A 24,033-nucleotide genomic window follows, 5' to 3' on the forward strand; every position below is an offset into this window, starting at 1 on the left:
TCGCTGAAGGATTTATTACACATTTTAGTAAGAAAACAAACAAAAATAAATGTAGGCATCAAGACAAACCACAAACCAACTACCATATAAATGCTGGTAGATTTTTCTCACGCTGGCAATAATTGTATTTGTACCATTAGCCACTTTGGCCAGTTAGATTTCATTTTTATAGAAGTAATAAAAGGCAATCAAATTCTTGTTGGTGAAATCACTAATGGGTTGGGTTCGTATGACAAAGTTTTCTATATCAACCGTAGTTTAAAGATAAGCTGGGCAGGTCAGAATTCTTTGATTTGACTTTCAACTGACGAACTAGAGACTACTTTATGAATTATTTATTAATAGTTCTGTCATTACTAGGCCTATCCTCATGAAACAAGAATGGCATAACCTTCAAAGGCAAAACTTGGGCAAAACTTAACAAATGTGATATTTACTCTGCCAAATATAAAAAAATCCCATTCCTAACAAAAAAATATTGTGGATTCAACATAGGTCTGTATAGATTATAGTTATTGAAATACTAAATAGGAACTGAAATGATGCCATCACATATCACATACAAAAAAATAAAAAAAATAAATGAATGCAACAAATCGGGTATTTTAGCAACATTTGAAAAGTACTAGAGCCACAATAGCCAGAGAGAAAAAATAAACATCAGGCTGGTAGGTATTCTTCATAACAATATATTACAATTTGGCAGTCATGTTTCATTGTCCATTTTCACTGATTTTTGTCGCTATTCTTTTGTTCCTTGCGGGCCCGAGAAGACATGATTTTAAAGAAGAGACCCGGCCATAGCGTCCGAAGATAGATGGCCAGTGTCGGGGTCAGTCCAGCCAGTACGACATCTTTGCTCTTCAGTCTGACCGCTCTCAACACTGCCAGTGCCACGTCTCTGGGCTCCCATCCTGCGGCAGTGGTCTTGTCTAACACTGAAAAAATAATGTACAGTATCATCAGAGAGGCAAAAATAAATAAATTACATTAAAGTGCATGAGACAGTTTTTATTATTAATTACTTTGATGGTATAGTATCTCTGGTCAATATAATATAGTACTCAAGTTTGTGAAGAAACGTTTGAGGAAAAATTTAAAAAATACATGAAGTTGTGCTTGGTTCTAAAAAAGGAATCTATGTCATCAATACCCAAAATTCCATCAAATTGTAGGGACAATTTATGCACAAGGATGAGTTTAAAGGGCCTATTTTGCTATTTTATAATCTATGTTAAAATGTTGGTTTCTCATCAAAAACCTTCACCTTTTGACACACAAACCCAGCACATTTAGGGTCCTGAGTTCTTCTCTTAAACAGAAAACACTCTGTTACACCTAGTGATGTCATGTGATAATACAGGAAGTGCTCCACTGTGTTTTTAAACTCCATACATTTTTGCTAGAATCATTTGAATGATTTCAGCCCTGGACTTGCCACTTTTTACTGAACTAAAGGGAAACGGTAGCTGTTCACTTGAAAACTACCACTATCACGTGGTAGAACAGAGCATTTTGAGCTTTGGAGATGTAGACAGACTAATGATAAAGTGTATCTCAAACATGGGTGAATGAAATGAAACTCAGCTCTAGGTATGTTTTGAGGAGGTAACAACATTCTAACATAGTTTAAAGCTCACAAGAATCATTTTTTGTAATACGGAACCTTTAAAAGGTTTCTTTTACATATTTTTAGATATATAACTTGTGTAAATTAGACAAAGCTTTGTCCTTTGTTTACATTACAGTTGGTAGGCAACAGTTATGCAGTTATCTGCTGCCCATGTCCAACCAAAAAGTACAATTATAAACTTCACCAAAATTGTCAAACAGGAAAAACTATCAAAAACTCTTAAATATTATCATGTTAATTACATCATATGCACATAATACCTATAGCTCACCTCCATGTTTGGTGCCATCTCCCGTGATTGCGTTTATCGATAAATTAGTTTTAATGTATCCAGGACTAATCACGGTAACTGGAATCCCATATTGGTTGATTTCAGCTCGCAGGCAGTCAAAGTAAGCCTGCATGGCATGCTTTGATGCTGCATCTAGAGGATAAACATACTTATTAAATTACAATTTACTTGTGTTGTCACAATTCAATTTCCAAATAAAAAGAAAGGCTTGATACATAATGCTGATTTCAATGCCACACTGATTATATAACCGTATTTATATATATATATATATATATATATATATATATACATATATATATACAATTTTCTACAGCAAAACTTGGTTTCTTTAAAATTAGTAGGTGGTCTTATACTAGTTATGATTTAGAGGTCATTCTAAAACTTCAGAAAAGGACAAATTTTGTCCTATTTATTTTCACTATTGATACAAATTACTATCAATTAGGATCTAGGTACCTTGAATAACTCTCTAATTACAGATAAAAAATCTGAAAACATTAATATGTGAATTAGATGCAACTTACAAGCAGATCTGTACGGAATGGCTATCTTGCCTTGGACACTGCTGATGGCTACGATATGGCCACTGCGTCGCTGGACCATTGAGGGCAGAAGAGCTGACAAAAGATTTTTGTTAAGTTATACTAAAAACACAAAAAACAAAGAGTATTTATTATAGACTATCCACCCTATGTATCCCAAAGCACTAAATTACAACAAAACATACTCTATAAGATGATTTTTTTGAGTGGTAATTTAATTGTACTCACTGACCTTGAGTGAGAGCGATCGGCCCGAAATAATTAGTTTCCATGACATCCCGCTGAACAGATAGTTGAGTATCCAGAATGTTGCCACGGTTACTGATGCCAGCGTTGTTTATTATAACATCTATGTGTCCATAACAGGCGAGAATCTCCTCTGCAGCTCTGCCCACTGCGGCGGTGTCAGCTAAATCAAACACAACCATTTTTGGAGGGTGTGCATGCTGAAAATAGCATATAAACAACAGAATTACAAACTGTTAAAAAATAAAATAGTTAAAATGTCTTAAATTGAATTCTTGAATTGTGGCTCTGTCAAACCAACGTAAAATGCATTTATCTGAGAATCTGTTTATTGCATAGTCCTAATTGACAGGCAGGAATACCTCAAAACAAATCCAATGAAAAAATTAAACATGAAATCACAATTCATATTCTGAATTCAAGTGATTTTTTTGGAGTGTACCAACTACTCACCTTAATCTGTGTTTGTAGTGATTTGGATGTTAGTTCTAGAACAACCTGTTGCAAACGTGAACCATCTCTCCCACACAATATAAGACGTGCACCTGCAGAATGAAACACCTGTGCGCATTCTGTAAAGGAAAACAAAGTAAATGTAACATTAGATATGCACAATAAAGTGTTTTTTCTGATTCTCTTAAAATGTTTGTTTGGTTAACCTTTTCCAAGCCCAGAACTCGCACCAGTGATGACCACCACAGCATCTTGAAGAGAAGTTCCAGATCTGAGGCGCAAAAGTAAGCGGTAGAGCAGTAGTAATCCAACGCCAGCACAAAAGATATGAAACGTTCTTCCTCCAAGTCCAGCTACAAGGTCCATAGTGATACCCCCAAGCGACCTGAAAGCAGACATAGGTATCACTTTTAAACAGCCACAGAACATAGACTTGTCACAGTAAAGATGGGATTCCTGGTACTGAGCACATAAGTGCTGTGCTCAGGTCTCTGCACTGGCTCCTGTAGCTCAAAGAATAGACTTTAAAGCAGCTCTGCTTGTGTATAAGTCTCTCCATGGCCTAGGTCCAAAGTATATCTCCGACATGTTAGTGCCATATGAAACATCTCGCACACTGAGGACTTTAGGGACCGGCCCACTGCTGGTGCCCAGAGTCAGGACTAAATATGGGGAACCAGCGTTTAAGTTTTATGCAGCTAAAACTTGGAACAGTCTTCCTGAAGATGTGAGACAGGCCTCTACTTTGACAATGTTTAAATCCAGGCTCAAAACAGGTCTGTTTAGCTGTGCATGTGGCTGAAAGGTTTTTATTCTTCACTCTTCTCTTTTAATGTTAATTTTATGATGATTATTTATGTTTTGATTTGTGATTTTAATGTCTTTCTTATTCTGTAAAGCACTTTGAATTACCTTGTGTATGAATTGTGCTATACAAATAAACTTGCCTTACCTTGCCTTACTGTAGTTTGAAAAATATTTATGCTAAAGTATTTCCCAAAGGTTTATGCTGAGATTATGGTGGCACAAGCTACCCATATTTGAATAATTTTATTTAATACAATTGTATACTACAGTTGCTGATAAAATAATCTTACACTGGAGAAATGTAGGTGTTGCAATACAAAGCTTACGAACAAAGCAGTTATTATTGTTGTATATTGCCTCTGATGATAAAAACAATGATTATAGAACTGTTACTTCTATATGCTTATGACAATACCAACAGCATACTATCATTTGTACTACCAATCCTTTGTTGAGTTGAGCTTATTTTTAGAATATGGTGGGCACCATAGTACCTTCTATCAATGCAAACAAATGCGATTTGTAAATATGGGCAAAGTTAAGGCGAGATTTCTGGAAAATGCAAAACTATAGGACACATAAAAGTTACTAACCTGTTTTGTCAATAAACTATCCATACACAGTTCTATACATATTAATATTTGTATTGTGAGCTATACAACAAATATATTAAACGAAACCTCTGCAAATAGCAACAGTTTAAAATGTCTGTACAATGTTAACATACAACATAATACAATTTGTGCAGTAACCTTGCTAGAAATATGTTTATATTTTACAGAGAATTCTTGGATAACTTTTCAATAGTAGACATTTAATTGGTTAATGGATTGCACAAACACAATAAATTCAGGCTACTTACCAGTGAAATAGAAAAACAAACGCTTCCGTATTACCGGGTTCCAAGCGGAAATACGTCATCCCATGTGTGCCGCTGAGGTTTGGCTAAGGATGATTGGAGTTGTAGTCCTTCTGCACTCAAACGTTTCGCATGGTAATTATTATTATTATTTTTTTTTTTATATGTATATATAGTATTTGCTTTTCTAGTTAATAAAACACTTAATACATAAAAAAAAATACATTGAAGTTTTAAAAGAATATGAAATAAAGGTTTTACATTTTAGGCTATTTTTGTCACGTGGGAATTATAATGATAGCCATAATGTATTAAAAGATAGAATAGTATGTAACTTTTAGAGTAAAGGGCCTGCCACCTGTTTTTCCCAGTGAAGCTTTGCCTAGAATGTTCCACAGTATGACCTCTTCACAGTAAGAATGCATGTTTTGTTTTCAAGGTATATTTTAGCAATAAAGCTATCTGTATTTGAATAAATGCAAATTGGACAAGTTTAATGCAATACTGCGGAACATTCCAAGCAAAGCAATAACATTTTCATGAAGACAAGCAGGCTGCATACCCCACAGATATATAAAGAAGGTATGTCTGTTCTATCAGAAAAGTTATACAGTACACATTTAAGTAGTAAAGTGGTATTAGATGGCCATGTCTGCTGTGAGAACTTTGAAGGATCAGCACCTGCATCAGCAAATCAGCTGACAGCTAATGGGACTGCATGGGTCTCAAATCAGCAAAGTGCACATGTTGTCCAATTAGGATCTAAAAAGGTCCCATTCTGAAACAAGCTCATCTTGATTTGTATCCATATAAACATTGCATTGTATACAGTAGTTTTGTCTAATTTGATAGTTTTCATTTGTTAGCTACTTAAATTTAAAACATTAAACAGGTTTTTAAATTTTTTTTTCATTTTCCTGGATTGTTCATAGAAAAATGATTCTGACTAAACTGCATATAACCATTTGCTGATCTCTGCAAAGTATTTGTGCAAACACATCAGATTATGAGTTGGCTAAAATACCACCAGGAAACTGACAAACAAAATTTATTTCTGATACAGGGATGGACCTTTGGAAGGACTTCCCAAAAAGTCGCTTCTGCAAAACATATAATCCACTTCCTAAATGCCTGCTGGAATGAAACAAAATCCAACTTCCAGTTTTATAATGGACATTTACATAATGCACTTGAACAATCTCATGTTGGAATATCCTGGTCCATCATAAATTGATATAATACTAAAACATGTTGATACCAATCAAATTCCCAGTTTAAAGACTGGCTTATGCTAATGTAATATACATTATGTACCTAAAGAAGCGTGCACTGCAACTTTCCAAGTTTATAGTATTTCAAAAGAGGACAAAAGCCACATCATTGTCACACAAAGTCTTACTCTTTTGAACAAGAAAAATCTACATGAACAAGACACATTCACAAAAAAGCTGCTTCTATTTGCATAAGCTTTTTTGGACACCATGTAGAATCCATTGATGAAAAAGTCAAATAAAATACAGAACTGTGAGCTTGAAATATCCTAAAGTTTAATGAGAGGGTGATGTTCTGATCAGAAAAAGGGGTACAGTAAAACTACAAGGCTGAAGACAGACAAACGACTCCATATTGGGAACATTGAAGTCCACAGAAGTTTGGGGACCCTGTGGACAGGCTATAGTGGGACACTGGTGGAGGAGGAGGACGGGAATAGGTGCAGTTTTTACAGAGAGAAGTGTGATAAAGTCATCACACATACGTAGAGGAAACAAAAAGGAACAAAACAATTCCTTCTAGTTTTAACTATATCCCCCAGAACAATGTTTGAAATAGATGCAACCACAACATGTGGAGCAACCTGCTGGATTTGACCACAACATAATGAATCTTGCTTAGATCACTTCGGTTCTTACTTAAACCCACTTAGGAGGGCACTCATCACTCATACCGCATAAAGTTCATAGATCTTCTTGGCACAATATGCCAGGGCAGCCAGTGCTATCGTATTATGAAGTCTCTTTCTGTGGATGTCATCCCTGCGTACCAACACCACTGGTGTGGAGGAGGTGAGCGTATGCAGGGGCAGCCGGGAAAGTTTTTGGCTGTCATATTCCACCTGGTACTTGCAGCAGGGGTCAAACTGCCACGAAATCCCGTAGAGAGCGGCGCAGGCCACACTGAGAGCACCGGCAGGCAACGCAACATAGCGAGAATATTCAATGGGCAGTGAAAGAGGTGTCAAGAGGCAAGCAGCACCTGACAACACCGCCGTTTTGTGCAGGCAGTTGCCCACAGCGATCCAGCGAGCGGTCTCATCTCCAATGCGTGTGGGCTCAATAACAATGTATTTATACTGGGCTTCCAATGCCTGTTCTAGCTCATACTCAAATTGGTCTTGTGCGTTTTCCCCATTGTAGATCTCATGGACAATGTAGCAGTCAGTGGCCGCCATCACTCCTCTGTGTACAGATAAGACAACAATGTGTAAAATGCTTTTATACAATCCAAAAACTGTTGAGCAGTGCAGGAAATATTCAGTGATTAGAGCAGCATTGTGTACTACTTAGTTAAATCATAAGAGCACGTCTCCTCTATAACAAGTTTATTTTCACTGAAAGTTTAAACAAATCGAATATGTCTTTATTTAGTTTGTAATTGCTAAAAGTCGACGCATGATTGCTATAATTCGAGGCGCAAACATGAAAACACTTGGGCCTTTTTTGAGTAGCTTCTGACCCTGTCAATAGTCCAAAACTAAGACTTACGGAATATCGTGAACAGATATACAGACGACGAGGACTTTTGATCAAATACACACAGTTAAATGAAGCCATGTCAGTGGTTATTGGTATAATGTTGTTTGTCTTGCTTTCTCGGGTAAAGGACGTTCACTAACACCGGGCCAATAAAGAAAAGAAAGAAACATTAGGAACAGTTTCAAGTCATAAAATCAACCTACTGATTTTTAATAGCAACTGACGGTGGATCACACTTGAAACTATGTGGATCTAGTTTGTTTTAGTTTATCTGGAGGTGGGAAAAACCAAAACATCACATGAGCTAGTGTTTCCTTGCTAATGCTAGTTAGCTGTACGCGACTCCAGCTAACATGAGCTAACTATGGCACGAAAATCAAGTTGCCAGCTCGGCTAATAACTCCATTGTCCTAACACCGAGCATGTATTGCATCTGCCGAGTAATGACAAGTATAAAACAGAAAATAGAGATATAATGTTTTAGTTTTGTGGACATTATGTGGTGTAACTGACCTCTCCCTGCTTACTGGGACACCGCGCCTCCTTCCCAGCGACGCCATGTTGGAGATGCAACCGTGATTGCAGCTCAAGCAAAATAGCGCTATGCCTTATGGGTGATGTAGTCTAGTAACAGGACCGACACAGGCGCTGAACAACACATTTTCACTACAATTCCCACCACAGAGAGCACGCGTGCCTTTACTTTATGTTGAAGTTGTAGGTCAGCTCCATGCAGCACAGGTTTTCATATATGAACGGGATGTTCTTTTCCCATATGTGCATTTGTCCTTCATATATGAACTCAAACACAAGATTATTAAGAGATAGAACATGCTCAGTGCAAATATCTACATTATTGAACGAGTGTAACACTAATTACTTTGCCAACCTGTACAACTTTTAAGTATAGCCTAATATAGGGACAAAAGTGTTTAATCATGTATGTAGAGTACAGGACATCAATCACAGAGAAGTAATTGGTAATTGATCTTACCCTGCTCCATGTCCGAAAATGTCCTCGTTATAACCAGACGCTTTCTGAAGCCTCGGGCTCAGCACTTGTGCAAAATGTGATTTAACATAGTCAAATATCGACATGCATATAGTTATAAAGCAAATGTTTTTATGTGCTTTGATAATTGATTAAATTAATCCACTATGAAAGCGACTATTCGTCTAATCGCCAGCTGGTGGCGCTAGAAGTCACCTTTTATTAATTAAATCAAGTTGACACGTTTTACCAAATAAACTCAGAAACTTTGAATATATTTTGTTTATTAACAACAAAAAGTGTGGTCTCAAGCACAAACATTGTATGGAGAAAATAAAAAAGACAGACATGGGTACACCCCTAAAAGTAAATTTTTTCTCCACTTCCGAGAGTGGACTGACCTGAGGTCTTCTCTTCAACTCAGAGATTGTCAATAGCAGAAAAGAGCCACATAAAGGGACAAATTGAACAGTGTTTCTGCGGTGACCATTTGCAGCAATCACTAACCTCCTAAAAGATATACAGAAGAATGTAGTGCCAGAAAAGCTGGTTTGAGATCAAATGATTGTCTCCTGACTATATGAGCCCTAATCTTACAGAGGTGAAGATGTGTGATGATAGACAGCGGTATCTGCATACTACTCATGTCAGTTATGCTCTTTGGTTAGAGAAACTTGAGTTCTCAAGAATGAGTTTGTGAGTTTGAATAATATTCCATGACTTCATAGGATAAAAATGTTGTTACATTTGCTATAGCTTAATTAAAATTAATTAAAAACATATTTTAATCTTGCAAACACATATCCCAACTTATACAATTAGCTTATGGGTAATTTTCTGGTAATTTATTTGATGTAGAAAAGTATAGATGCCATTTAGCTTTCAGTGAATAGACCACTGTTTATCCCTGAACGACTGTGGACTACCAAACCAGTGATAATCTTTTGTCTTTTCTTTCTTTCTTGCCTGAGCTTGCATTGGTTTAACCTTCCCATGCTTCCAACTGAACTTGCGGCATCATGGTGTGTATTTATCTGTACTGGCATACAGACCATTTGACCCTGCACTCATATCACAGAAGATTCACCATGAGAACACGTCTCAGGATAAACCCAATGTCTTGTAATCACAGCCTTGACGAGCTTTTGCTGTCACTCCAAAGCATGTGAGGCAGTTTCTTTCCTTGGAGTCCCTGTGTGTCTCTCACATCCAAGCATCATTGGTAAATGTGTTCAAAGTACTGAGGCTGTGGGTTTTCCTTCACATACTTCTGAATGTACCAGCACGTCAAGTGGGCTTTTAGATCCTCCTCCACGACAAAATCCATAGCTGCCTATAATAACAGAAACATTTTTATTTGTTTATAAAATTATGAACTATTTAAAAACCAAGCTTTAGGATGTCATATGTTAAAATGACTATGATATACAAACAAATGATCCTATCACAAATATTGGAGATATTTCACCTTAGCTAATTGTTTTGCGATTCCTCTTCCCCGATAAGCATCTGGGACTTCAGTGTGTTGCAAGTCAACCGTTTTCTTCCCAACATACTCATACAGGAGAACTGCTCGATCATGAGATCCTGTCAACATGCAAATATTAGCTTAAACCTTGTGTGTTCCTCCCAATAGTTACGTTGAAGTTCCTCTGGGGTCAATTTGTTTCTCTTATAACTCTAGCTATAAAATAACCTGACTTCAGACTAATGCACTAATACCAAATTTGCTCTTACTATTTGATATGTCGGCTAGTAGGCCGTATTTTAGTAAAAAGTGTGCATTTTTGATGCTCAAAATGTCCTGTAACTATTAACTTCCATTACTGTAACAAAGAAATACTATTTGGACAAATGCCAAGTGGAATTTGTCAAAATGTAGTGAAAAAAAAAAGTGTTGAATTTTTTTATTATTTTGACTGCGAGCAAAAAGTTCTATCTATCCATTTTCTTCTGCTTATCCGGAGCCAGGTTGCGGGGGCAGCAGTCTAAGCAGGGACTCCCAAACTTCCCTCACCCCAGACACGTCCTCCAGCTCCTCCGGTGGGACCCCAAGGTGTTCCCAAGCCAGCCGAGAGACATAGTCCCTCCAGCGTGTCCTGGGTCTTCCCCGGGGCCTTCTCCCGGTGGGACATGCCCAGACCACCTCCCTAGGCGTCCAGGGAGCAAAAAATTACTCTGGTCAATTTGACCCCAACTTGTTTCTTTTATATCTCAGCTATAAAGTAACATATTCTTATATTTATTCATAGTTTTAAGGCCCCAAAACCTCCAAAAACAGTGTTTACATATAGCCAGATGGTGTTTTTTCCCTCACAAATCCACATTTATTTTTTAGAAAAAGATACCTTTAGATTCAAACTTCTTCAAAAATCATTCCAAGCATAGTTTAGCATCAGAATTCATGGTCTTTGATGAAATGATTAAATGTTCAGAGCCATTTGACTGTGCAGGTAAAGAGCAGAAGCAGCTTGTTTTTGACGTCATGTAAGTCAATGGACAGTGGAACTGGACTTTGACTGATACAGGATCAGGACTAACAAATTTTGGACAGTTTAAGCAGGGACTCCATGACTTCCCCCACCCCAGACACTTTCTCGAGGTCCTCCCACAGGACGCCAAGGCGTTCCCAGGCCAGCAGAGAGACATCGTCCCTACAGCTGCGCCCTGGTGCCTCCTCCCAGTGGGACATACCCGGAACACCTCCAGCCAGCTGAGGCATCCAGAACAGATGCCTCAGCTGGCTCCTCTCGACGTGTAGGAGTGTGGAGGTTTTGGGGCCTTAAAACTATGAAACAAATGATAAATCCAAAATCAAGTAAATATTCAAGTAAGTGAGGTCCTATGTGATGTAGATTTAATAAAAGTCTGGAGTTTGAATGAAATTGGTATGAAAGGCCAAACACGGAAATGTAAAGTAGGATTCATTAAATCCCACTGAAATGAATGGGAAAATGGCTGGGATCATAAATGATTCAAACAAACTTCAATATCACTTTTTGCTCTAATTCAAAAATTCCAAGTTTTTCAAAAACAGCACCCACACTACATTTAGACCACCTTCTAATTCACTTTGTTTAAAAAAAATCACTACAGTCATGTAATTTAACTGTTATAGAGCCTTATAATGTCAAAAAATACACTTTTGTCACATAATCAAGGCCTAGACAATAATTATATAAATGTAAGGTAAATTTGGTATGAGTGCATTAGTCTGAAGTCAGACTAACCATAGAAAAATTATAAGAAAATATTATTTTATGGTTGAGTTATAAGACAAACAAACTGGGGTCAAATTGACCCCAAAGGAAATTCAACACAACCTTTTGCTCTCAGTCAAAACAATAAAAAAATGTTTTTGAATTTTTTTACAATATTTTGACAAATTCCACTTGGCAAAAAACCAAATAGTGTTTGTCCAGTGCTGTGATGGAAATGAATAGTTACGGGACATTTTGAGGGTCAAAAATAAACTCAAACAAGGGCTATTGGCCAAAAGAAAAAAAAGAAAAACATGAAAATAGGCTGAAGTCAGGCTAAAAATAGAGCCAAAAATTATGAGAATATGATTTATTTTTTTTATGGTTGAGTTATAAGAGAAACAAAATGGGGACAAACTGACCCCAAAAGCTTCAACGTAACTTTTTCATTCTGTCATTATTTAATGTTTTGTTTTTTTTGTTTTAATATTCATTATTAATAAAAGTAATGTAGCTAAACAAGTGGCCCAATTTCCAGCCCATCTGATGAAGAAATGGCAGTTTTGCTGGAACAAAGTTGCTTTTGGGGTCATAAATACACGTCGGGACATTAATGTTTGCTCGTGATTTCATAACAACAGTAGCCTAAATAAAATGGACATGTGCATTTGCTGAGTATTTCCAGAGAATGCACATGTTAAACTGACTATTAAGTTAACAGACTAGCCAGGAAGTTGCCTGTAAGAGACATGTGTATGCAAGACCAAACTTCATAAAAAATAATCTTAGAACAACTGTCACTTTGATTACAAAAATGGTCCTGTTAATTACAAAAGATCCAAGTCATCCATATGGTTGGGGTGGCAATTATTAAGTCTGTGCAATCCCGACTATTGTGTTAGCATCTGTTAGCTAGCATGTCCCTAGCTAATGTTTATGTTCAGGTTGATTTACCGTTCAGTCTTATTACAAACTGTCGCCGTTTTTTATCGTGCTCTACATGGATCTGGGAGTTATTCGCGTCTACTGCACTGGTCTGCGCCGCCTGGGCCATCGTAGATCGCCGGGTGTCGACGTTATTGTGCCGGGATGTTGTTGAAAAGAGTGGAAATGGCTAACACAAAAATGATGAGCACTGAGCACGAGCAGGAGGCCGAGCAAAACACTCCAGCGAAATCAGCTGTGAGGTCACGTGACACAGCAGGCAGCCAATCAGAGCACGCGTCTCTAAACAATAATAATAACAATAAATAACAATAATAATAATAATAATAATAATAATAATAATAATAATAATAATAATAATAATAATAATAATAATAATAATAATAGTGAAAGTACATTAAAAACTAAACAAAAAAATGTAAGTGTTGTCCCTGCAATGCATTAAATATAAGAAAATCACTGAAAACTGTTAAAAACTTTCCATCACAGATTATTTTTTAAATCCAATGTAAATTAATTTTGTTGTTCATATTATTTATTTAACCCCCTTTTAATTCCTTTTTGTTTTCTGCTAATTCTTTGATAATTTTCCCTTTTTTTTAGAGGAGGACAAGTGGTCGGGTCAGCTGAGTTCACAGTTGTCAGATACACAGTGACATCTGACTGTCTGTAGTCCAATATACATCCAGTGATAGACTAACATTTGTGCAGAGATTATCCATAAGATCATTCTAATTGAATATAGATTTCTAAAATATATTTTCTAACGAATATAAAATAAAAGAACAAAATGTGCAAGATGTGATAGTCAAGTTCACTAAAATGACTATGGTAGGCTTAATCCTGCTAAGCGGTCACCTTAATCCTACCAAACACTAATTGACAGTGTCTACTGTGTCTCAGATTATGTGTGTGCCAGTGGATATGTCTGGGTTTATGGGTGTTTACAGACGCTATTTGTGCTTTTACTGATAACGGAACACTTTATATATATATATTTTTTTTACACAGGACTGGCAAAGATGATGTCCAGAGCACCAAGGTAAGTTTGTTATGTTGTTATTGTCCTACTTGGACTATGCTTCAGTATATTATTTACAAAGTAACAAACTTGTTCTTTTCATCTATTTTGCACTTTACACTTGTGAAATCAATTTATCAGTATCTTTTTGTACAGGTGGCAGGACACTTTAGTTAACTCAAAGGCTAATAGGACCATGCAGAAAAAGATGGGAAAGGTAAGCAGTGTACTGACCTAAATATTTTAATGTGTTTTATAAAATTATGTTAGGATACAAATAACCATACATTGTTTCAGAAATGGCCATTTAACATTAGGATGGTTATCCATGGCTTTTATCATTTTGCAACATTTTGAGGACTTTGTCATTAATTTGTTACTATTCTGAAACCAATTAACAGAATGCATTCTAATTCATAAAAATAAAATGATCTTCATCCTAAATGTGGCACTCAGGTACTTAATGTGATGACCTGGTCTCCATCTAGAGGATACAGTAAAACAGTCTGATTTATGATTGTATTAATGGCCTATAAGATCAAGTCAGCACAGTTAAATCCGCATAAGTCGCTAACTCAGGACTCTTGCCATCGATTCCTTTGGCTTTTGGTCCGACCACAGATTGATTGCCTCTGCAGAAGAAGCACAGAATCATGGCATGGTGTCTCTCCAGTGCTCGAGTTTAATTACTCTTTAGCTAATGCGCATGTTTAGATCTGTCTGCGACCGGGATCACTGAGCTGGTCAGATGGTGCTAAATGAATTAAGAGATTGAGTCGGGGTTTAAATGTGGCTAGAGAATCATATGGTGTGTATGACGTGGTGAATATTTGAAAATCTTAAACTTTTTTTTCCCAAGGATTCAAAGTTTTCAAGTGGAAAACAGAGTGGCAATACCAGAAGCGGTGTAACTGTTGGAAGGAGCCACAGTTTGGGCACTAAGGACTTGAGTTCTGGAGGTAAAGGTGGAGGGGCTACACAGGACCAGAACCATGCGGGACTTAAGGACACGAGGACAGCATCTCAATCATCCAAGCCGGGCATCCGCCTCTGCAGCAGCCGGAGCTTCTCCTCCCTCCACAGCTCCTCCTTTCCATCTGCCCCGTTCATACGAAGCAGCCGCTCACTAGGCAGACTGGACCAGAGAGGGAGAGATGGTAATAATTCATGACACTGGTGATTATTTGTCAACTATTTCAAGTCATATTTTTACTTTATTTTATTGAAGAAAAAAGCCTGGATTTTGGAAAGTGTTCGACTTCAATTGAAACATTAAGGTTTGTCATTCAAAATAAATTCATGTTATAGTTTTAATTCATGCTTTTTGAAGATTACGTTGTTACTTGTTGACCTTTCAGGGATTGTAAAAATTCTCCATCAAAGAACTCTCGGGATATGAAAGCCAGTCTGTCTGAGCAAACAAGAGCATCCTCTTCTGTGGCTACATGTCACCATCACAGCAACAAAGTCAAGAAACAGGTAATTTATTGTGATGCAACTGTGCCCCCAACTGTCATTCGATGGCTTGTTTATGGATATATTATGCAGGGTCTAGTTGGAAAAATCAACAAAACAAATTATGAACTTATACTATTTTTTCACTCTTTTCTTTACACAGACTAGAGATGGTGTGTACACTCTCTGTGCGATGACCTCTGGACTGAGACGGAACTGGGTCCAAGCTGTGTTGAGAAATGTGAGACCCGGGGCTACTCCTGCAATTAAGTAAGTGCACCAATAATAAACACAAGTCAAGTATCACTGCACCTCTTAAGTCTCCTAATTTACTCCTAATTTCAGCTCCAGAGTTCAGCGTTCAAAATCTCTAGATAAAAAATACAATGGATCTACTGAAGATATTAGGGATAAAGGTCACCGAAATTCTCTTGAACACTTAAAAGAATGGAAACAAGTGAAGCAGTCCAGTGCAGACTCAACTACCAACCATATAGTCCCTGCATCAGCACTGTCCCCTCCCATCCGTTCATCCATCTCATCTGCTACACCCCCTCTCAGTCCTCCTCATGACCAAGAAAAGACTGAAGTCTCTTCAGATAATCTTGTTCATAATGCAGATAATGGTAAGTCACTCATTATATGCAATATTTTTTTTTTACCTGTTTTACAAGTTTTTCTTGCTTCTTGATCAGAGATTTCCAACAATGCATATTTGAATGGGGATTTAAATGCTTTGCTGAAGCACAACATTGAAACGGCAACAGCACTAGAAAAATATGGTCAGCAGTCAATAAATGATTCCTCCTCACTGTGTGCACAAGAGGAGGCAAGTGAAAAACACACAGGACAGTTGATCAAGGAGGTAAGGCTACAGTTGTTGTCCAAATAAGTGTTTAATAGATGGTAGCAATAGTTTGTATTACATTACATGACTATACAATGGCAAAACAACAAAAAACGTTTCCATTTAAAGGTGCATTATCTAAACTTTCTGGTTAATAACATCTCCATGGAGAAAAGCAGGTGGCAGATCCTCCACCAGAGAGTTACATAGTGCATGTTTAACTGTTTCATGTTAAATTAAAGTATATATTTAAAATAGATCAAATCGAAATTATTTGCTTTGGATCAGCGATAATAAAAGTAAATAATTAAATGTAACATAATATACTTAAAGCTACCATACGCAAGTCTATTTCATTTGCCAGTAAATGGCAGATGCTAAACCTGTTCCTCCTCCCCTCACCTGGGCTTTGTTCAGGTTCACATTTACTCTCTGGTTTTATTCTGCCAGGTGAAAGCTGACACACTATCAGACAGCAGTAATGTAGATATTAACTAGGGACATGTGAGAATATAACTGGGGCAAGACGACCAATTACATAATTACAGATGGTAGCATTAAATGGGGACGACGTTTTTTGATATTTTGAGATTTCTTTCAAATTTCTATATCTTATAAATTTAGATTAGCCTATGTACAGCATTATTGTGAGCCTTAAATTATAATGTATGTAAAATAACACGCATAAAAAGGAAAGCAATATAAATCATTTTAAATGGACTCTCCATAAAACTGTGATTGAACAGCTGGAGAAAACCCAAAAAGAACTCTCTCAACTTCAGCAAATTAAAAAGACTCTACAAGATGAACTTGAACAAGAGAAAGCGAGACACCCAAATGAAATGAGCTTTGGACAGGTATGACATTCATTAATTAGACACACTCAACATAAATCATGTCACCTAATCCTATTTCATTGTTGTCCTGCAGAATGACAGTACATCCACTGCTGCCCCTTCTTTGGACCAAGTGGACGTACAGTGTCAACAGAAGACCAACCAGGACCACAGGGCGGAGCTGGAGGCCCAAAAGTGCAGAGGGGTGGGCCAGCAGGAACATCTGCTGTTCAGTGATGCAACTATTCTAGCTCAGGCCGAGTTGGAGTTGGATAGAGAACACTTCAAGGAAAAACAGATGCAATTGGAACAGATCATATTGTCATTGAAATCAAAACTACAATTCAGTGAAGAGAAGAGGGCTGAAGCTGAGAATCATTTAACACAGGTCCAGCAGGAAATGCAAGGTTTGCTTGATCTACAACAAGAAGCCAACCAGTTACGTGAACATTACCAAGAGGTTACAACTCAACTCCGTGCCTATGAAGACACCCAAGCCCAAAAAGAAGCACGACTCGAGCAGCACCTCATGCTACTTCAAGCAAGTCAGGAGCGAGAACGCAAAAGTCTGGCTGCTAGTCTCACCCAAGCTGAGAGAAGATCGCAGGACCTTCAAGAACAACTGAGACAGGCAGAAGAGGAAGTCGAGAATCTAAACAAGTCTCAAGAATGGACGAAAGAGATACAAGAAGCCCAGGAGCAACTTCAGGTGGAGCTACAGCAGACAGTATCCACCATGGAGGAGCTCCAAGAGGAAAAGGACCACCTGGAACAACAATGCCAGGAACTGCAGAGTCAGGTACATGAGTTGACCGGAGAAGTAAGCAGACTGCAGGACCGCCTGAAAACAGATGAGACACAGTTCTACAACCTAGAACATTCCTACGAGAGCGTGAGCGAGGAGTTGCAAGTGGCTATGGGGAAGGTACGCCAATGGGAGACAGAGACCCAAGAGATGAGGGAAGGTTATGAGCGCCAACTTGACCAAAAAGAACAAGAGCTAAATGAAATCCTGCTGAAGATGGAAGTGTTGGGGAACAGCTTGGAGGAAACCGAAATGAGGTTAAATGAAGAGCTAAAAAAGGAGGACAAAGAGAAAAAACTCTTCATAGATGACACAGAAAAACTTCATGATGATGGTTCCATGAGATTACGTTCTATTAACCAGAGTCCTGGTCTAGATGGAGAAGATCCAGAAAGGTTCACGTCCGCCATCCAGTTCCTTGAAACCAAGCTTTACGAAACCGAGGAGAAGCTCAGGGACATTACGCAGAGGCTGGAGGATTATCAGAGCCATGCAAGCTGCCAAGATCCTCTCCTCTGCTCCCAGCTCACCCAAACCCGTGCAAACGCTCAACACCTAGGCCTCCTGCTCCACACTCAGGCCAAAAACAACCAGCGTTTTGCCCAACAAATGGAGAACCGCTGCCGGATGTTGGTCGGAAGATTCCAGGTAGCGCTTAATATCGTCCAAGCGTGCAGGGGTAAATTGCAAGAAGCAGGGTCACTTATAGACATTGAGGATTTTGAAAAGCAGCTAGCCACTTTGGTCAACTGTCTCAAGCAAGGTGAGAAAGATGCAGAGAAACAACAGCATGAATCTCGCTACGCTAGCAGGGAGGAGGAAAGGATTTTCAATGACAAGATGTTAACAGAGAACGTTCATCTTATGGAGGACGTTCCCGAAAGTGTTGGAAAAAGTTTGGCAAGGGAGATATTTGTTGTGGAAACCATGGTGACCTTATTGCAAAGTAAAAATGTCATTGGTCAGCTTCAAGTAATTCAAAAAGAAAATGAGGGTTCTCTTTCTCAAAGGTACCAAAGTTTGCTTACACAAATAATAGCTTTAAAAGCACAAAGCAAGAATAATGACATGCCGGAAAGTGCAGTGAGCAGTGCATGTGTGGAAGCGGAATTGGTTTACAAAGTTTGCAAATTCCAGCAACAAAATTTTAACTTGGAGGAGATTCAACCTTTTGTGCTGGAATCTTACGGCAACAATGAAAAGAAAGAAAACAAAGGTACGCACAGACCAACTAAAGCAAATGGTCATGCAAAATTTGACATATGGGTAGAGGACCTTGTGTCAACACTACAAAAAAGGGCAACCTTCTTACACCAAATCAGTCAGGATATCTCTGAGACGATAACTCATCAAAATACAGATTTGAAGTGGATGCAAGAACAAGCAAAGATCATTTATTTGACACACAGGTTATACTTAGATCTCAAGCAAGTGTCTGAAAACGGTTCAAAAGTTGAAACCAATCATTCAGATCAAGAAGTGAATGAAACATTGTGCCATCTCGAGGAGGTTAACTGTATGTTGAGAAAGGAGCTGGAGCAGGCTGAGGAGAGGGTACGAATGATAGAGACAGGGAATCAGAAACTGTTGGAAGATATCAAAAAAATTGAGAACTATCATGAAGAACGGATGCAAAAACTGGAAATAGAATTCCAGCACAAGATACAAGAGCTGCAGAGGATCCACGAAGAGGAAATGAAACACTTGCATGATTATTACAGCAAATCATGTTTTTCCAAAGAGAAACTGAACAAAATGATTGGAAAGTCAGCTTCAAGTCAAAGCCCCAATGGAGCAGAGAGCAACATGGAAGAACTGGACAAATATGAGGTATCGATACACTTTATCACTTGTACATAGCTTTCTACTTAATATAAATCTTACTTGGAAGATAGTTTTACTCATAGAACTAGAGTTGAAAGATTTAATCGAATTACCAGAATAGAATGCATTTTATTATTAGAGACACAAATTGGAACTGAATTTGCAATTATAAGCATTCCTCAGCATGTTTAGTTGGTGCAAAGTTCAACCCCATGGAGACAGAATATCTCCTTATCTGTGTAATTGCAGTCTTGGCTAACTGACAATTTTAGATACAATTTCAAACAATCATTTAGCCCAAGGAAACTTATTTTAACTAGACAGATGCATATATTTAGTTTTAGTAGTTCAGTATCTTTGCTCTTCATGTATATTCCCCCTATCTTGTATTAATTATATCCATGGGTTTCAGAAGGATGAGTAATTAGGACAATTTAAAACAAAATATTACATAATTTGAATGGGGTTAAGTCCTCAAAATGTTGCAGAGAAAGTAAATCTGAAAGCCATAAATAGACTTTACATAGTTTATGAGTCTTGTTCTGCATCTCCAGAGGTTCAGTGCGCTGGAGGACATGCACAAGAAGCTCATCGGTGATTTACAGCAGCAGCATCAGAAAGAAGTGGCCAAACTCCTCAAGGAAAAAGACCAACTATTGAAGGAGGAGACTGCTGCTACTATGGCGGGTAAGATTTGCATTTTGTTGTTGTTGGCATTACAGTTTTAGAAAAAGTAGAAACCCAGAAAACTAATTAAAACTTTAAGATTATGCAGATTTTTTATTTTATTTCTTGAATAGTTTCACAATGATCTTTATTTTTGTATAGAAATAGTATCATGGTAAACATTTCTATTATATTAATCTGAAAATTGCATATGTAAGGTATATGTTGATGAGACTTATTTTGTAGCAATTGTAGCTATGAGGAGAGCACATAAGGAGGAACTGGAGAAAACCCGGTGCACTACAAACATCAGGGAAAACGCAGACATGTCGGAACTGCACATTGAATACGAGTAGGTTTTTGTTATTGTTTATAATTTACGATCTCTGTAATGTATTATTAATAATGTAATATGGATTTAAAGAAAGGAGTTACAGACACTGAACAAAGACCTGGAGATGTTGTCAGTGCAGCACACGGAGAAGTGTCTGGAGAACTCTCAGCTGAGCCAAGAACTGCAACACGAACGCAAGACTCTCAGGCAGTACCAAAGGGAAAACCAGGAGCTTAAAATGAAACAGGTAGGCCTATTATTAAACATCATTCTATTAAAAACAATGGTGGAAGTGATGAGAAGGATGAGATGGAAAGGCTGAGGTGGCTGATGGTTCTGCTTTTGCTGTGAAGATGTTGCAGAGGGAGGATTGTGACATGGAGTAACTGAGGGGAGAGAGAGTGTATTTATATAAATGGCCTGTGAGGTGATGAGGAAATATGGTCTTCAATAATTAGTTCAGTAAAGTATCGCTCAATAAATGAAATATTATATTAGGAACATTTTGAGGGATCAATAGCCTTTCAAGATGCATGGGGAACTTTTGGGTTGAATATTTACACACATTTATCTATGAGTCATTATTTATTTTTTAAACATATGGTTAATTTTGAAGTTTAGTGGGGCACTTTACAGTTATTGTGTCAGAGGCATGAAGTAGCCTTGAATATTCTCATTTATTGCAATGTACTTTATTGTAATTTATTCCACAATAAAATTTGCTATTGCGACATGTTATGCTTTAGCTTTGTTTGAATGACTTAAGGTACAGTTCGAATTAATCAAAACAAATTCATTCACTTTCTATGTTTTGTGTTATTTTGTGAAGAGACAAGCCAATGACATCTCCCCTTTCCACTCTCTAAACGGTAAACACTTCACTCCAGAAGGAACTGACACCTATGAGATGGAAGTAAGTCGCATAAGTCATAAATTAAAAATGTAATTGTTATGTATGTATGTATGTTATGTATTTTTGTGCACAGTTTTATTGCTATAAATTTGTCAAAACAGATTATTTTACGTGCAAGGGAAGCAGAGATGCAGTTTCTCAGACAAGAAGCTCAGTCACTTAAGGAGGAATTAAAACTCGCTCGATTGGTAGTATCTCCTAATATCTATGTGCAGCTTGATTGATTTGATTAATTTACAATTCTTTTTTTGTGTTTTGTGCATCAAGGATACTATTTATGCCCAGAACAAGCTGGAGTCCTTATGTATGGGAACTCCAGATGAGAAACTGTTAGAAGATTTGAAATGGGCCACTTGGTCTTCAGACCGACAGGGTCAAAGCCAAAGTAAGATATTTTTATAAGAAAATTGGAAACATTTAACTTAAAAATGTCAAATATAAATTGTATTGTATTAAATCAGCTAAATACATTCTCATTATTTTTGCAGTGTTCTCAGAGGAGGCTGGGACCAACCAATGTGATGCTACTGTTCAAGATAAAACTGTCATCTCCCAACCGTTCAGAGCAGTGAGGTCCAAGGTATCATTTCAGATTGTAAAAGTAAAATAAAACACAAATACAAATATATAGTTGATAATCTGTGTCTTTCAGAGTTTAAAAGAAGGCCTCTCTGTGCAAGAACAGATGTCTTTATTTAAATCCTGATGCCAGCATTATGGGACATTATTGTCAGAGGAAGATAATCACTCAAAATAACTACTACAAAAACATTTCAAACTAGATGAGAACTAAAAAAGACTCGAGACAGCTGTCCGTTTGTCCGCCACTAGATGTCACCTAATACACACAATCATAATATCTCATGTGTTTGCCACTGGAATTGATATAAATTCTAAGCCGTAATAGTTTTCATGGATTAATGTAAAGAAATGTATGTATGTATTCAAAGAAATGGGTATTTTGCATTTCAATAGCCTACTGTAAATACGATCATTTTGTTATGCCTTTGAAAATAAATAATGTGTAATAAAAAAATAAAATATTGCTTACCCAGCCTGTGAAACTGATTAATCTGTGTTCATAGTTTAGAAAGACCTTCTGAAAAGCAAAAATGAGACACAATTATTTTACAATATTGCAGGACTTGAGAGTGACAGTACACTTGGACATATAGGTGTACTTTTAGCTTCAGAAATGTGTGATATTAATAGATAGAGACATCATTTAGTTGGGGGAAGAATAGGCCTATATAAAACATAACATGTACTTTATACGGCCTTATGAATCTTCTACTATTGCTTCTTGGATACTAGTAGATTTTCTGGAGTTTTACCTCACACAACCCCTTCTTCGTCATGGTTATTTTGTGAATCACGTCGCCATGTTCTTTAGGGTCAGATTACCAGAAAGGAAACATTGTGCCAAATTAAGCCCGTCATTTTACATTCACTGTGATTCAGGTCGATTCAAATCTGTCTAGGAAGACTTTGAACAGCTGTGTAAAAGCAAATTTAATTCAAATTAAAAAAAAAAAAGATTTAGAATACACAAAAAACGCAACAATGATTTTTATTAATAATTTCCCTTTTGTGTCTGACCAATCATAACCATGTGCGACTTAGAAGTTCCAAAAGGGTAGCTCCGATTGATCAGTGGGAGAGTGTCTGGTTAAGGTTTGGTGTCTTAGTTATGTTCAGTCAGTGATTACAGTCGACTAAGCTACACAGACAGGCAAAGCATTGTGTCATGTGTGAGAGAATGGAGCTGTCAATGAATCAGAGATGGACCATCTTCCGGATAAGCCATTTCTTTTATTGATTTAAAAAGGGTAAAATTATTTTAGCTTTGTAAATTGGCATTTCCGTGTAGGCTTACTCTAAACATCAAATGTAGGCCTGCTGAAACTTGCATATTCTAATAGGAATATATGGAAAATATGGCTCTTTCAATGCAAACATCTGTTTTGATATTTTGATGTTTGCAGTGGATGTTTTATGTATATTATAAATCATTTCAGCTTTTGAAATTCACTGTTTGCAAACATTGTAATTACAATTTCCATTCAATTTCCATTCATTTGCACTTAACCTTGCAAGTTGTAGTCCTAATGTTTGACTTTTCATGAGGACGTCCTGGTTTCATTTGGTTATGGAAAGAGATGTATATTCTATATATGCAGTCTATGTGCAAACAACATGATTCCGAGGTCAAGAGCTCAAAACCATAAGCTTGACATTATGTCTCTTCTTTAAATTTGACCACACACCAAGACCAAAGCTAAATGCATATGCCAGTAAAGACGTATTTGCAGTGTACACCTGCGAGCCAAGTCGGCCCACAAATGCTTGCACCTCTGATGACGGATCTATGCTAGAAATACCAGAATACTCATGCACCTGCTCATGCTGTAAAAATAAGTGCCCCATTTAAACATGCAAAGATCAATTATGCTACCAGCAAACACAAAGTCAGGAGAAAGGCTGCTGGATCACATATAGGAATCAGCGTCATCATGTGTGTGTCTCACGTGGCTCAGACCAAGGGGAAAAGACTAAATCATGTAATCCATTGGAGATTAATCACCTATTGTAGTGGACCATACTTTGT

At 37.4% G+C, this 24,033-nt stretch overlaps 4 protein-coding genes and 1 long non-coding RNA gene across 6 annotated transcripts in view; 2 read left to right on the top strand and 3 right to left on the bottom strand.

Annotated features, from left to right (window-relative positions):
• Positions 1 to 101: 101 nt before the first annotated feature.
• dhrs7b (dehydrogenase/reductase (SDR family) member 7B) overlaps positions 102 to 24,033 on the bottom strand; it is a 32,513-nt gene continuing 8,581 nt past the window's right edge. Inside the window, exons 1-7 of one of the 2 annotated variants that reach the window (XM_033970975.2) lie at positions 4,839 to 4,878; positions 3,376 to 3,554; positions 3,170 to 3,288; positions 2,703 to 2,916; positions 2,453 to 2,545; positions 1,905 to 2,057; positions 102 to 938 (exon numbers count right to left, since the gene is read on the bottom strand). In XM_033970975.2, the coding sequence (XP_033826866.1) occupies positions 727 to 938; positions 1,905 to 2,057; positions 2,453 to 2,545; positions 2,703 to 2,916; positions 3,170 to 3,288; positions 3,376 to 3,535 (951 nt within the window). In that variant the 5' untranslated portion in view covers positions 3,536 to 3,554; positions 4,839 to 4,878 and the 3' untranslated portion in view covers positions 102 to 726. Of the gene's footprint in view, positions 939 to 1,904; positions 2,058 to 2,452; positions 2,546 to 2,702; positions 2,917 to 3,169; positions 3,289 to 3,375; positions 3,555 to 4,838; positions 4,879 to 24,033 lie in introns of those variants that run through there. The other variant, XM_055223948.1, reaches the window with a different exon arrangement.
• Positions 5,871 to 8,226, bottom strand: tmem11 (transmembrane protein 11). The gene is made up of 2 exons (XM_033971224.2): positions 8,102 to 8,226; positions 5,871 to 7,291 (listed from the first exon to the last, which is right to left on the bottom strand). The coding sequence occupies exons 1-2, from the start codon at positions 8,146 to 8,148 to the stop codon at positions 6,775 to 6,777; spliced, it is 564 nt and encodes a 187-aa protein (XP_033827115.1). The 5' UTR covers positions 8,149 to 8,226; the 3' UTR covers positions 5,871 to 6,774.
• Positions 8,760 to 12,939, bottom strand: natd1 (protein NATD1). The gene is made up of 3 exons (XM_033971065.2): positions 12,734 to 12,939; positions 10,048 to 10,166; positions 8,760 to 9,912 (listed from the first exon to the last, which is right to left on the bottom strand). The coding sequence occupies exons 1-3, from the start codon at positions 12,831 to 12,833 to the stop codon at positions 9,796 to 9,798; spliced, it is 336 nt and encodes a 111-aa protein (XP_033826956.1). The 5' UTR covers positions 12,834 to 12,939; the 3' UTR covers positions 8,760 to 9,795.
• On the top strand, positions 14,904 to 15,423 carry LOC129456490 (uncharacterized). Its single transcript, XR_008648790.1, has 3 exons — positions 14,904 to 15,022; positions 15,104 to 15,224; positions 15,364 to 15,423. It is a non-coding gene; the product is annotated as an uncharacterized LOC129456490 (long non-coding RNA).
• On the top strand, positions 18,966 to 22,146 carry LOC129456489 (myosin phosphatase Rho-interacting protein). Its single transcript, XM_055223947.1, has 9 exons — positions 18,966 to 19,518; positions 20,067 to 20,199; positions 20,425 to 20,530; positions 20,603 to 20,759; positions 21,342 to 21,425; positions 21,527 to 21,613; positions 21,693 to 21,810; positions 21,914 to 22,005; positions 22,078 to 22,146. Exons 1-9 carry the CDS (start codon positions 19,060 to 19,062, stop codon positions 22,129 to 22,131), a joined length of 1,290 nt encoding a protein of 429 aa, XP_055079922.1. The 5' UTR covers positions 18,966 to 19,059; the 3' UTR covers positions 22,132 to 22,146.

Source organism: Periophthalmus magnuspinnatus, chromosome 8 (genome assembly GCF_009829125.3).
Source record: "Periophthalmus magnuspinnatus isolate fPerMag1 chromosome 8, fPerMag1.2.pri, whole genome shotgun sequence".
NCBI lineage: Eukaryota > Metazoa > Chordata > Actinopteri > Gobiiformes > Gobiidae > Periophthalmus > Periophthalmus magnuspinnatus.